Source organism: Balaenoptera musculus, chromosome 12, assembly GCF_009873245.2.
Source record: "Balaenoptera musculus isolate JJ_BM4_2016_0621 chromosome 12, mBalMus1.pri.v3, whole genome shotgun sequence".
Classification (NCBI taxonomy): Eukaryota; Metazoa; Chordata; class Mammalia; order Artiodactyla; family Balaenopteridae; genus Balaenoptera; species Balaenoptera musculus.
In genome coordinates, this window is record NC_045796.1 from 32,493,888 (window position 1) to 32,508,539 (window position 14,652).

Sequence of the window (14,652 nt, forward strand, 5' to 3'; positions counted from 1 at the left end):
TAACTTCTCAATTTGGCAGTGCAATGTGATAGTTTTCTCACAGTTTTTATTGTTGCCGCAGTAAATTAACATTTTACAGTATTTAATTATGTGTACCGATATTATGGAAGGAAAGGAACTAAGGGCAAACTGACTTCAAATATGTTTGAAGATGATAATAGCAGTTTTCCATTTTCCCTACTTTTCTGCTAATTAAAGCATGTTTCACGCCTGTTACCTTCCCTTGGGTATCATGTATGTTTCCTCTTTGACAAATGCAGGGGTTTAATGTAGGCAGATCTTTGCAATGAACATGACTTCAAAGTAGCTGAGAAGTTGTTCTGTAGCCACGTTGGCTCCCATCAGAGCTGTCCTTTCTCAAATTGGATTCCGGAAACCAGCAGGGAGTAGACAGTGTTGATGGTTCCAATCTCCCTCTTGCCTCTGAACACAGACTTAGAGCCTCCCTGATGTACTCGGTCTCCTTCCCCATTCACATTGCAGTTAGTACATGGCAGCACTTGCTGTCCTGCTCTGAGATGAGGTCCCCACTCTGCTCCTGCCCACTGGGCTGCCTGCTCTCCCCACGTGGCAAGCAGTTATGCTGACGCTCAGATGGAAGCCTGGTCCCCTGTCTGATCCTCTGTTGTCCCAACACAGGTAGGTTGCCAGAGTTTGTTCCCCAGTGGAAACTTAAGCACCCTCAAGTGTCTTCCAAGCTTCTGAGTGAAACGTTTTTGGCGTGAAAATAATTTTGGGGGGTAGTTTTCTCTTGTGGAATGCGGCTCAGGGTTTTGCTCAGTAACCTTCCAGCTGACAGAAATGATATTGTAAACAAGAAATGCAGTTGTCCCCAAAGGCAGGTGACAAAGCAGCAGGAAAATTGTGCTGCTTTTTTCAAATGTATGTTTTCCTTATGAGATACAGCAGTCTCTCTCCTAGTAGGATTTCTTTTTTGTTTTCAAGTTCTTTCCTAGATTTTGAGTGTTGTTCCGTGCGGTTTTCTTTTACTTTTTCCCCGTGACCTCTTTAAACATCTTTCCCTCTGAAAAACAGGCTCTTTCCACTTTACCATAATCCTCGTATACAGTTTACTTTCTGATCAAACTCAGAGAAATCTTGTCTGCTTTCTCACAGCCTCATCCAGGGAAGAGCCCATGAATCAGTGGACGGGCAGCCCTCCCCTGCCCTGTAGCCCCCTGGCAGGGTGGTCCTGAGGAAGACCCATGAACCTTTGTGCCTTCACGGTTTCCACCTGTAAAATAGGGAGCTGTATTTTATTATCTAAAGATTAGTCTCTCTCTTTTCTTTAGCTTTACTGATTGTTTGTCGTCATTGTTGCTTGCGGTTTTAATTGTTCTATGTCCTAGAAGCTAATAGATGTTTTTCCTGCAACATTCCTCAAGCAATTACTGAGAGCCTAAGAGGGCAAAGATGAGCAGGGCCTGGTCCTGCACTGTGAGATTTTTGTTTTTTAAATTTTATTTATTTTAATTTATTTTTTTTAAACATCTTTATTGGAGTATAATTGCTTTACAGTGGTGTGTTAGTTTCTGCTTTATAACAAAGTGAATCAGCTATACATATATCCCCATATCTCTTCCCTCTTGCGTCTCCCTCCCACCCTCCCTATTCCACCCCTCTAGGTGATCACAAAGCACCGAGCTGATCTCCGTGTGCTATGCGGCTGCTTCCCACTAGCTATCGATTTTACATTTGGTAATGTATATATGTCCATGCCACTCTCTCACTTCGTCCCAGCTTACCCTTCCCCCTCCCCATGTCCTCAAGTCCATTCTCTAGTAGGTCTGCATCTTTATTCCCATCCTGCCCCTAGGTTCTTCATGACCATTTTTTTTCTTTTTCTTTGTAGATTCCATATATATATGTTAGCATATGGTATTTGTTTTTCTCTTTCTGACTTACTTCACTCTGTGGGACAGACTCTAGGTCCATCCACCTCACTACAAATAACTCAGTTTCATTTCCTTTCATGGCTGAGTAATATTCCATTGTATATATGTGCCACATCTTCTTTATCCATTCATCTGTCAGTGGACACTTAGGTTGCTTCCATATCCTGGCTATTGTAAATAGAGCTGCAATGAACATTGTGGTACATGACTCTTTTTTTTTTTTTTTAAACCTTGGTACATCCTTTACATTCTATTTTTTTTTTTTTTTTTTGGCTGTGTTGGGTCTTTGTTTCTGTGCGAGGGCTTTCTCTAGTTGCGGCAAGCAGGGGCCACTCTTCATCGCGGTGCGTGGGCTTCTCACTATCGTGGCCTCTCTTGTTGCGGAGCACAGGCTCCAGACGCGCAGGCTCAGTAGTTGTGGCTCACGGGCCCAGTTGCTCCGCGGCATGTGGGATCTTCCCAGACCAGGGCTCGAACCCGTGTCCCCTGCATTGGCAGGCAAATTCTCAACCACTGCGCCACCAGGGAAGCCCACATGACTCTTCTTGAATTATGGTTTTCTCAAGGTATGTGCCCAGTAGTGGAATTGCTGGTCATATGGTAGTTCTATTTTTAGTTTTTTAAGGAACCTCCATACGGTTCTCCATAGTGGCTGTATCAACTTACATTCCCACCAACAGTGCAAGAGGGTTCCCTTTTCTCCACACCCTCTCCAGCATTTATTGTTTGTAGATTTTTTGATGATGGCCATTCTGACTGGTGTGAGGTGATACCTCATTGTAGTTTTGATTTGCATTTCTCTAATGATCAGTGATGTTGAGCATCCTTTCATGTGTTTGTTGGCAATCTGTATATCTTCTTTGGAGAAATGTCTATTTAGGTCTTCTGCCCAGTTTTGGATTGGGTTGTTTGTTTTTTTTGATATTGAGCTGCATGAGCTGCTTGTAAATTTTGGAGATAAATCTTTTGTCAGTTGCTTCATCTGCAAATATTTTCTCCCATTCTGAGGGTTGTCTTTTCATCTTGTTTATGGTTTCCTTTGCTGTGCAAAAGCTTTTAAGTTTCATTAGGTCCCATTTGTTTATTTTTGTTTTTATTTCCACTTCTCTAGGAGGTGGGTCAAAAAGGATCTTGCTGTGATTTATGTCATAGAGTGTTCTGCCTATGTTTTCCTCTAAGAATTTGGTAGTGTCTGGCCTTACATTTAGGTCTTTAATCCATTTTGAGTTTATTTTTGTGTATGGTGTTAGGGAGTGTTCTAATTTCATACTTTTACATGTAGCTGTCCAGTTTTCCCAGCACCACTTACTGAAGAGGCTGTCTTTTCTCCATTGTATATTCTTGCCTCCTTTACCAAAAATAAGGTGACCATATGTGTGTGGGTTTATCTCTGGGCTTTCTGTCCTGTTCCATTAATGTATATTTCTGTTTTTGTGCCAGTACCATACTGTCTTGATTACTGTAGCTTTGTAGTATAGTCTGAAGTCTGGGAGCCTGATTCCTCCAGCTCCGTTTTTCTTTCTCAAGATTGCTTTGGCTGTTCGGGGTCTTTTGTGTTTCCATACAAATTGTGAAATTTTTTTTTCTAGTTCTGTGAAAAATGCCAGTGGTAGTTTGATAGGGATTGCATTGAATCTGTAGATTGCTTTGGGTAGTAGAGTCATTTTCGCAACGTTGATTCTTCCAATCCAAGAACATGGTACATCTCTCCATCTATTTGTATCATCTTTAATTTCTTTCATCAGTGTCTTATAGTTTTCTGCATACAGGTCTTTTGTCTCCTTAGGTAGGTTATTCCTAGGTATTTTATTCTTTTTGTTGCGATGGTAAATGGGAGTGTTTCCTTAATTTCTCTTTCAGATTATTCATCATTAGTGTATAGGAATGCAAGAGATTTCTTGCACCGTGAGTTTTGAGGCAACTGGGTAATTGCAAGTATCACTCGAGTGTGGAGGGCAGACACCACGCTGGAGGCTTTACATCATTCCTTCAATCCATACATCGAACCTTAACATTATCTTTACAATCTTAGCATAAGTCTCAGGTTGCAGATGAGAATCCTAAGGTCAGAGAAGATCTGTTTTCTCCACGTCTCACAGTGCGTGCCAGGCTGAGTGGGATTCAGAGCCAGCATGTTTCTCCTACATGTATCATTATTTGGCAGTGGACTGGAGAAATGGGAAATCTGGGGAAATGAGATGCATTCTCTAAAATGAAAAAGGAGCCCATTTCAAATCTCCTGCTTCCTCAAATAAAGCAGTGAAACTGTCTTGGCAGGAGGAGGGATGGATCCCAGGTGATGGCTATGCTCGTGTATAGCCATCCCGAGAAAGAGCCTCTTCCTCTACTCACAGTGCTCTCTCCTGACCCCGCAGGCGCTGGCCCAGGCCATCAGGGAAGCCAGGGAGCAGCACCCCGACATGTCGGTCACGAGGGTGGTGGTGCACAAAGAAACCGAGCTGGACGAGGGGGAAGAGTAAGGTAAGAGCCTCGTCATCGGGGCCTTTCTCATGACTGTTCTGTATTCCTGAACCTGCCGAGCGATGTGAAAGGCACGTCTGCATCACGGTGCCTGTCTCCTACAGTTCATCTGATCTTTCAGACTTTATCATCTCCGAGTACATCTGCTCGGGGGACCTGCATATAGTTAATTATAAACTCTGTGGACCAACGGGCATCATGTGGTGTTAATAACTGCCATGTATTGAGAGCCGCTAATAATCAACATTTATATGTTACTTTACTATTTGTAAAGCACATTAATATAAGTTATCTCAGTGTTCACAAAGAGCCTGTTAGGAAGGTGCTATTGCTTTCGTTTAGATGAGGGATTTTTGTCATAGGGGCCCAAAGGGGAGATGAGTTAATCTTTTCAATGGAGACATTAAGAACTCTGTATCAGAGAAGGAACCATAAAGGAAAAGATTGCTTTGACGGTATAAAGAGGTAAAAATTTGAGCCAAACCAACAAAAACAAAAGTAAAAGGTAAGTGATAAAGTTCAACATACCTGGCAGAGACAGGGTTAATATCCTGAATATATTAAGAAGCTCTTATGTGTCATCAAAAAATGTAAACACTTAAGTAGAAAAATGAGTAGAGGATTAAGCAAGTAAACCATGTAGAAACTAAGTAAATAATGAGCAAAAAGTGTTCAGCCTCGGTATTGTTTACATCAACACAAATGAAAAATTCACTTCTGAATCTGGCAAAGTTTATGCTTTTAGCCAGGGTCGGGGAGGTGGGGGGGTGGGGAATATACTTATGCTGCTGTATCAATTAGTAATATTTCCTGGAGGGCAATTTGGCAAAAACCCATGTCAGACATGCTTACCGTTTAAACTGCTGTGAGAAGTTTATCTTAAATAATCAGAGACGGATACAAAGATTTACCTACAAGAGTATCACATGTTTATATATACTAGCAAGAAATTTGAAACAATCTAAATGGCCAGCAGTAGGGAGTGGTTATACATTATGCTGCTTCCGTGTGATGGCGCAATACATATAGCCTTTAAAAGTTGTGTTAAAGAATTCTTAAAAAATGAGTAAGTGTTCCTGATCATGTACGTATTAGGGTTTTAAAAAGCAGGTTTTATCACACAGTGCATATACTTAATATTGCATTTTTGTTTTTAAAATGATCCATACATTGGTCAGTTGATAGATAGATCCCCGCTGGAGTGGCTGGTCACAGAACCCGTCTTCCTCCTTGTGGCAAGGCCAAGTGCTCTCCCGTCGTAGGGCGTGAGGGGTCCTACCAGTGCACAGCCTCCCCTCTGACTTACTATCGTTTGCCAATCTGATAGATATGAAATGGCGTACAACTTAAAACATACGACATATAACTTACTGCCATATAACTTTCTTGGTCATACAGATTCTTGATAGATTCTGGATACTAATCCTTTGTCAATTTTATGTGTTGCAGATATCTTTGTTTGTGGTTTGTCTTTTATTATTAATATAGGGCAATATATTAATATATTGAATGTCGTATTTAATATGTTAATATAGTTGAGTTATCAAGCTTTCCTTTATGGCTTATGCTTTTTCCATATCCTGAGGTGTTAAAGATATTTTCAATCCGGAAATTTTAATGTTGCCTTTCATGGATCAATCCTTAACCTATTAGAAATTTTTTCTGTGTGATTAGAAACAGTGATTTGTTTGCTTCCTGTATAAGTAGCCAGCGTTCCAGCCCTGTTTATTGAAGAGCCCATCCTTGCCCCATCTAGTCTGCGGGTCAGATATCAAGTTTCTTACATGCATGGGTGTGTTTCTGAGCACATTCATTTCTATCAGTCTGTGTGTCTGTCCCTGCTCCAATGCCATATAGCTTTAAAATGAGAATTGGTATCTAGGAGGACAACACTCCCCAGTTCTTTCTCTTCAAGAATGTCTTGGCTGTTCTGGGCTCCTTCTGTTCCATATAAATTTCAGAATCAGAGTGTTAGGTTCTAAGATATTCTATGGTATTTTGATTGGAATTGCATCTGCTCTGTAGCTCAGTATACTGAGAATTACATCTTTATGATATTGTCTTCTTTTCCACAAATATTAACATCTTTCCATTTATATAGATCTTCTTTAATGTCTTTCAATAAAATTGTGTAATTTTTTTACCCAGACGCTGTTGCTGGCATAGGGAGATACAACTAACTTTCCAATATTGCTCTTATATCTAGCAACCTTACTCTTTATGTTTTAGGTGATGTTTTCAACACAGGGTGTATAAAGGGCCTACGAGCAGAAATCATTTAAAGTTTTAGCGCAAGCACAGTATCTGTTTTACTTGACTAAATGTGCTATGTTACATGCAAGTCTGAGAACATTCTTAGCTAGGAGTCAGAAGATCAACTGCTGTGTTTTAATCTTGCCAGATCTCAAACTATGGGACGTTGGGCAAGTCAGTGGGGCTGGTACGATCTACCTTTTCTACTTATATATAATATGATGATGAATGGGAAAATTGAGTGTTGTACAAATGTAAAGATAATGCGTATTTCTCCTGTAAATTCTGTGAATCAGTTACTTAATCAGGAATATGAGACAAAAATTAGTGACCACTAGCATTACCAGCACTTCACCTTCATTTGTGGTATTTTAATAAGCTTTAAAATAGATTAGTTATATCATATATTCTTAGCACCTTATATTCATTTGTTCAGTGGAGACACACAAACACACACACACAGCCTTTGAAGTTTGCCTGTCTCGGAGGCCATCTGTTATAAGCAGCCTTGTTAAACAAATTTAGGAGGTTAAAGTGTAAATTCACATGTAAGGTGAGCACACTAGATAAATTTGGAAAGATTCATTTATTCATTGAAAAATATTTAACAAGCGCCAAAATATGCTAGGCTAGCTTAGGCAGTGAGGATTCGGATTGTCACATTGGTAGACAACACAGTCCCGGTGCCCTTCCCCGGGAAGGATCCACTCCAGGAGGGGAGGTGTCAATATTAACAAATAAACAGAATGTAATTGCATATCTGATAAATGCTCTGAAGGAAATAATGTGAGATGAGGGAACAAAATAGGGGGCTTGAACTATTATCAATTTAACCTGTTACTTGAGAAACAGAATTTGAGTTGAAACCTGAAGGACGAATGGGAGCTACCTCAGTGTCTGACAGTCATTTTAGCATCTCCACTCCTGACTGGCTGCACTTGTTCTTGAAAAATTTCCTTTGCTGATGCCTGTCAGGGCTGGGAAGACTGTGTTTCCACTGTTTCAGCTACCCTCTGGCTGCCCTGCCAGAATCCCACAGAGGCAGCAGCGGGTCAAGACAAAGAGCAGGACCAGGACGGTATCCCAACATCAGAAAAGAAGAAGAAAGAACTATTTGTGACGTATCGGTCCCGTCTCCCTTTTCAGGCGAGAAAAGCTCTCCTCTTGGTCTGACCTGACCTCTTCCTTTGGAGTAGCTCTGACCTCTTGATCAAGCATTGAGCGTGGCAGGTGGGGAAACAGAAAGACGGTCAAAGAACAACAATGTGCCGAGGACTGAACTCCCGGTCTGCTTCCCCAGGCTGGGCGGTGGCCAGCAGTGAGGCAGAGGAGCGAAGTGCAGCTCCACGAACAAGAAAACGCTTAGAGGAGCACTTCCATCGATCTTTGTATCGTTTTTATTTCCTCTTAAGGACTACTCCCTCCTGCTATTTCATCCTAAATGCATATTTATGAGCCCTTGAATGGACACAAAATGTTACTGACCTTGTCGTCACTAGAATGGTGTCCCCGCTGGTCCTGATGAGGGAGAAGAGCCCGGGCTTGGTGGGGTGGTGTGTGCGGCTTGAGGAAGAATGAGCCCCAGGAAGGGGAACGCGCGACCCTGCTTCAGCTGGTGTGCCGTAAGCTCTGTGAACGCAGACTTCAGACGAGCCTCTCAGACTCTTGGAGTAATCATTGACGTTGCATGAAAAAGTGAACGACGCCTCCTTTTCATCGGAAAGCAGTGAGCGGCCAAAGGATAACATGATGGAGGAGCAGCCTTTCATCCATTCACTCATTTTATTCTTTTTTGTCGTCATTGTTCATTATACAGATGTTATGGAAGTCTCATTAGGTATCATCTACTGTTTTACCATTGAGATTTCAAATCAAGGTCTGTACTCACAGACAGTAAAGCAGTGGTAGCAGCATAGGGTCTCAAGTTTTATCATAGGTTCTGGACTGAGTTTCGTGGGAACAAAAAGGCGAGATCTCTGAATCAGGATGGGGCATCAGAGATGGCTTCTCACTGGAGCTTCACGGCGAGTTGGAGTTAGCCCAGTGAAGGAAGGCGTGGAAAGGGGGCAGTTCAGGCAGGATCTGGTACTGTGGACCAGACACTCCAGGAACGGGGCAAAATCAGGTGCAGCTGCCTCGCAGGGCACTTGTAGCAGAGTCATGGGAGATGAGGGCGCAGAGGGGCAGAGGTCTGATCGCAAAGAGTCTTAGAAGCCAAGCAGGAGGCTGAAGTTTATCCTGAGAAGCTGTGGGGTACTCCTTTGTATTGAGAGGTGGTGAGGAGATAAAGGTTTGTGACTTGTTGACTGTTTGCACGAGGATATGGAAGGTAGTGAGTTGGGAGGACGGCGGAGCGGGGAAAAATGCCAGATAACGCCCAGGTTTCTGGCTTGCACAAACGGGTCGATGATACCTGTAATTTCAATCATGGAACACATGAATTTCATTTTTCACAAGTCATGTGCAATGTGGCCAGTCCTTTCAGTTTAGCTATCTTAAAGCAAAGATGTATTTTTTTGTTCTCTGGTACTATAGGAGAGACCAACTGTCATGGGAATTATAGTGGAAGCTTGGAAGTGAATGTATAAGGCTCTGTCTTACACACACACACACACACACACACACACACACACGACATGGTTAATTGGAAATTTACCAGATAGTCTGAGTGTTAAGAGGAAGTGTAACAGGAGATTTGCTGGGTTCAAATCTACTTCATAGTTGTGTGATGTGTGCCGGTTATTTCATTTCTCTATGCCTCAGTTCTGCCATCTGTAAACTGGAGGTGATAATAGAATCTACAGAGGGTTTGTTAATAAGGCATGTTGTAAGAACTTTTTGTAGCGTAGAAGGCCAGCCATGAACCCTTTTTGCTCTTAAAAATCAAATAAAAACTTGTACCCCAGAGATGTTGAGCTTGAGATGCATGTGAAATGTCTTCATGAAGAGGTCCAGGAAGTAGCCAAGAGCTTTGAGAGAGAGAGAGAGAGAGCACGGCAGGCTTCAGAGCAGGAGGTAGACACATCTGATTGTGTCATCCACTGATGAAGCCTTTGGTTTGAACGATGTTATGCAGGGCCAGGTCAGAGAGTTGGGGCCTGGGGAACAGAGGAGTTACAGGAGAAGGAGTGAGAAGGGCAAGAAGATAGAAAACAGGGAGATAAGGGGGGGCCACGAAAGCTGCAAGAGAAGCTAGCTCCAAGAAGGACAGCATAATCAGCATTAAACATGGCAAAGAAATCAGGTGCCTGTGTTCTCTGGAATTGTTGCTACAGAATCTACCTGGGAGCTTTGTCAGAGCTCCTTCAGTCAGATAGTGGAGATGGAGCGTGTAACAGGTTGAGGAAATAGGATTTACACAGAGTGCTTTCGAGAAGCAGGAAAACTCAGTAATTGGCCTTTTGCTTTCCATCCACCTTGCCTGCCTTCATCTGAGAAGACAGAGCGTTGGTCTGACAGAGCCACTGGAGCTAGTGCAGTGATTACTAAAAACCCGGTACATCCATCATTCCTTTGAGACTGTTAGGTGGACCCTGAGCTCCAGTCCCCAGCCCACAATAAATAGCTCTCAGTGAGTGGTGTTGCTCTCCGTGCTGGCCTGCGTCTATGAACACCAGTTTCTAAACAAGATAATATTGTGTTCCAACCAACATTTCAAAGTCAGGGTGATGTTCACGGTTTCAAAATGAACTCGCAAAAACAACAGGAAATTAGCATTAGCTGTCTAACTACCTTGACAGGAGAGAAGAACGGTGTTGGCTGAATGGAGCTCTAGCCGATCACGAGCTACTCATTTACATGCGAGCGTCTCCCTGTCCTTGAAAGAAAAGCACCAGCCTATTGGCTTCCAGATGACGATTTTCAATTCAGGGATGTTTCATGCATATCGGTTTCAGTTGTGTTGCATTTTTATTTTATTCTGTTTGCCTAGTTGTACTACTCTTGTACCAGAAATGAGCATTTTATTACAGCTGAGTTTTCGATATAAGTTAATCAAACCTAAAATGAAGACTTCTACATAGAAATGAAAAGCCATTTTGGATTTAGTGAGTTTTAGGCACTGCCAGTTTTCACTCTGAAATGCTGGGGAATACTCTGTTTAACATTTATAAATCTGGCAGGTGCTATCAGTGAGTCACAATATATTTGAACTACCCAACAGAAGAGGCACTGGATGCCACTGCCATTGGTCATTCATTAGCACCTGGGAGTCACTGATTCTCCGGAGTTTGCTCTTGGACAGAATCATTATGGACTGTTGTTTTTACAAATGAAACTATATGTATTTTTTCTGGCAACAAAAAAGCAGAGGCGGTCATAATTTTTTGAAAGGGAAAGATGGTAGAAAATGTAAGTGACCCATAATTGCTCTGCTCCTAGAGATAGATAATCCCTTTCACAGTGTATATACTTGTGAACACATACTCAGATGCACTCACATGTGTTCTCACACCTCTGTTTATATAGGCTGATCCTGTTGATTCTGTCACATATCCGACTTTTTCCTCCACTTCACAGTACCTTGTAGATAAGTTTGCCCATCATTATCTCATCATTTTCCAACAGCCATTGAATAGATGCAGGGTGGTTTACTTGATCCCTGTTAATGGGCATTTAGACTATTCCTCAGTTTTCACAAGTAAATTCACAGCTGCAAAGATTATACTTGTGTGTACATTTGGGGGGCATTAACTTCATTGTTTCTCTAGGACAGATATTTTTAAAAATTAGAGTTGGTGTGCTAAAGGTTTCTTTTTGACATATTGCCCACTTGCCCTCCTTAGAGGTTGTACAAAGTTAGACGCCCACTAGCAGTTTAAGAATATCCCCGTTTCCCCGCATCCTTGCCAACACTAAAGATTACACGACATTTGAAAAGTCTTTGCCAACCTGGTGAGGAAAGAGCATTTGTCCCCTCCCCCCCCCCTTTTTTTAAATTGTGAGGAAAGAGCATTTTTTAATTGTTACTGTTGTTCATTGCTAGGGAGGTCACAGTACACATGTGCACACATATAAATATAGGTGCACACAAACACAATTTGCATTTCTTTGAATTGCCAGTTTGTGTCCTTTGTCCACTTATCTATTCAGGTGTTTATCATTTTTTATCTTTTACAGAGTTAAGGTTATTAATCTCTTAGTCACAAATGCTGCATGTTTTCTCCAGTTTTTCATTATTTTTGGGAATTTAAAGTGGCACCAAAAAGAGGGGGAGAGAGCAAGACAAAATTGACAAACGGGAGACAGGCAGGCCGTATCCAGAGTTTTGGTTTGTTTTTCAGCCCAAACAGTATGTTACAGAATTTGAGTTAATTATTAATGCTTAAAATGGGAAGATATCTAGCGATTCGAGAAACATCAGAAGCTCTAACACCGAGCCTGCTTTCTCTCAAGGCTGCAGTGGCTCAGTAGGTGCAGCCGCTTTAGGGGAAGGAGGGGCTCTCCAAGTCCCCAGTGTCTCTTCCTTCCCATCTCTTCATGTTGAAGTCCCGGTACCCCATCTCCCTACTTACATGTCACCCAGCCAGCCTCTGAGGAGTGTGGAGGTGGTGGTTATGGCTTTATTGTACCCTAGTGCAGGGCGTATTTAAGAGTATGGGAATTAAAAGAGTATTTAATTTAAAACTGCATATAGACCATCTTCTTCCCCCCCCCCCCCCCTTTTTTATGAGGAAATAGAATCCTAGAGATTTGCCATAGGTCCCTTCCCTATAAGAACCGTAAAATACCATCCATGTGTAGAGCTGAGTATAGTTTCATTTGTTTCAAGAACTTGTCCAGTGTTAGCTATCCCAGATACTAGCTTTTAAATAGTAATTTTAAATTTTAATGTAAACTTGTGGGTAGGTTAGGACAGAATTTTGCTGGGGGAACGAATTAGTAAGTCTGTGTGTATGTGTGTGTGTTTTAAAGATACTCCTGTGCTCATGAAGAATATATTCCCAGGACATGTTGGCCCTACGTTTATTTAACTCTCATGCATCAAAATAGTTAGTATTAGAGCGAGTGAGAATCTAGTCTTGTTCTGTTCAGCATGGTAGCCAGTACTCACATGTGGCTCTTGAGCATTTGAAATGTATTCCAAATTGAGCATTGAAATGCTATTCCAAATTGAGATGTCCTGTAAGTATAAAATAACATACTGGATGCTGAAGAGGTAAGAAAAAAATGTTAACTAATAAGTGAGGGAGTTGGGTCTGGAGATGAATTGTTTTGATTCCCACTAACCTTCCTATTTAATGAAAATACGAAACGAACACTGAGTTCTATTCATATATAGTTCAAAGACGTTTTTCTAAAAGATAAGGGTTTTGTTACTATTTTTTTAAAGCACAACTTTTATTTGATGCTACAGAGAAATTTTTCTCATCTCTACTCATGAACCTAAGATTGACAAAAGCTTAGCTAGAATAAAGTATACCGAGTGTGACCTTGTGACCTTACTGTAGTCCATTTGTTATTTAAAAGAAGCTTTAAAATTTTGTGGAATGCTTTCATATCAAGTTCTCACAAGATTTGAACTCAGCAGAGTGAACGAGAAGACCTTCCTCTAGCTTTAGGGCCAAATACTAACTACTCTTAGAAATCTTTGTCAAAGCTTCAGATTTGGGAGATTCGGGAAAACCAGTTTTTTTAAAGAACTAAGAGTCCTCCTGGGATATCACAGAAGTAGTTATAGTTATTCAACAAAAGAGAACAGAAAAATGAACCTGAAATTTTTTTCCACTTAAATCAGCAGATGAAACTAATGGTGAAGACAGGCAGTAGTGCTTTGTTGCTAGAATACAATTCTGTTTATTTTTCCCCTCCCAAGCCCTTACTTTTCAGCCTGGCCTTGCCTTGCAGATTAGTCGCTATTACTTCATTCATGGATTCATTAATGTATATTGGGAACATACTGCATTCAAGGGACTATGGTAGTTGTGAGAAAGGTAAATGCATAGGAACTAGTGTACAAATAACATATAGGGTAAAAAATAGTGTTTACAGAGAAGCCTAGGACTTCCCTGGTGGCCCAGTGGTTAAGAATCCTCCTGCCAATGCAGGGGACACGGGTTCGAGCCCTGGTCCGGGAAGATCCCATATGCCGCCGAGCAACTAAGCTCATGCACCACAACTACTGAGCCTGCTCCCTGGAGCCCGCGTGCCTAGAGCCCATGCTCTGCAACAAGAGAAGCCACTGCAATGAGAAGCCCGTGCACCACAACGAAGAGTAACCCCACTCTTGCTGCAACTAGAGAAAGCCCACGCACAGCAGTGAAGACCCAACACAGCGATAGATAGATAGATAGATAGATAGATAGATAGATAGATAGATAGATAGATAGATAGATAGATAGAAGCCTAGCTAAAGGGCTGTGAAAATCAACAGGAGAAACTGTTTCTGATTGGCAGATCAGGGAAGACTTCCCCGAAAAAGAGCAGAAAGCTCCTGTGTGCAGAGTGCGGGGAGGATTTGAACATACGGAGAGGGGCAGAGAGGAGAGAGCACATAGGAAAACCATGGGCTGGACATCATGAGAAGCAAATCCTACGTTGTGTCTGTGTGTTGAATTCCAGCAGGGGCTGGAAAGGTTTGTCAAAGGCGAATCGCAAAGGGAATTACACTCCGTGTTAGTACCTTAGTTTAGGCTTTGCTCTGTAGGTCATCTGCTTAGGGGAAGAGCATTTTCAGCACCATCCTTCAGTAAGATTAATTTATCAGTGGTGTGCAGGATTGATTGAAAGGATGCTAGATTGGATGAAGTACCCTGTAAAGAAACCATTATACTGGTTCAAGCAATTATTAATGGGGAAACTGAACTGGACATCTCTGTCTTTAAGAGTAGAATTGAATTGGGTTTGGAAGTAAAACCAGGAATGAAATATCATATGTGAAAATCCATAATAATAGTATTAGCTCACATTTAATGAGTGCCTACTCTGTGCTGAGCTTTGTTGGAGAACTTTGCCACTTATTTCAGTTAGTTCTTAACAGTCACTTAGGATGTAGATGACAACACCGAGGCCTGGAGAGGTTAAG

At 41.7% G+C, this 14,652-nt stretch overlaps 1 protein-coding gene across 22 annotated transcripts in view; it reads left to right on the top strand.

The window, feature by feature from the left end:
* The window catches only part of EPB41L2 (erythrocyte membrane protein band 4.1 like 2), a 214,412-nt gene that overhangs the window by 192,032 nt on the left and 7,728 nt on the right, over positions 1–14,652 (top strand). For all 22 annotated transcript variants that reach the window (XR_005022103.1, XM_036870885.1, XM_036870867.1 and 19 more), the window contains one exon: positions 4,271–4,376. Coding sequence is in view for 21 of the 22 variants with exons in the window: in XM_036870885.1 (XP_036726780.1) it covers positions 4,271–4,375 (105 nt within the window). In the remaining variant the exon portion in view is untranslated. The remainder of the gene's footprint in view (positions 1–4,270; positions 4,377–14,652) is intronic.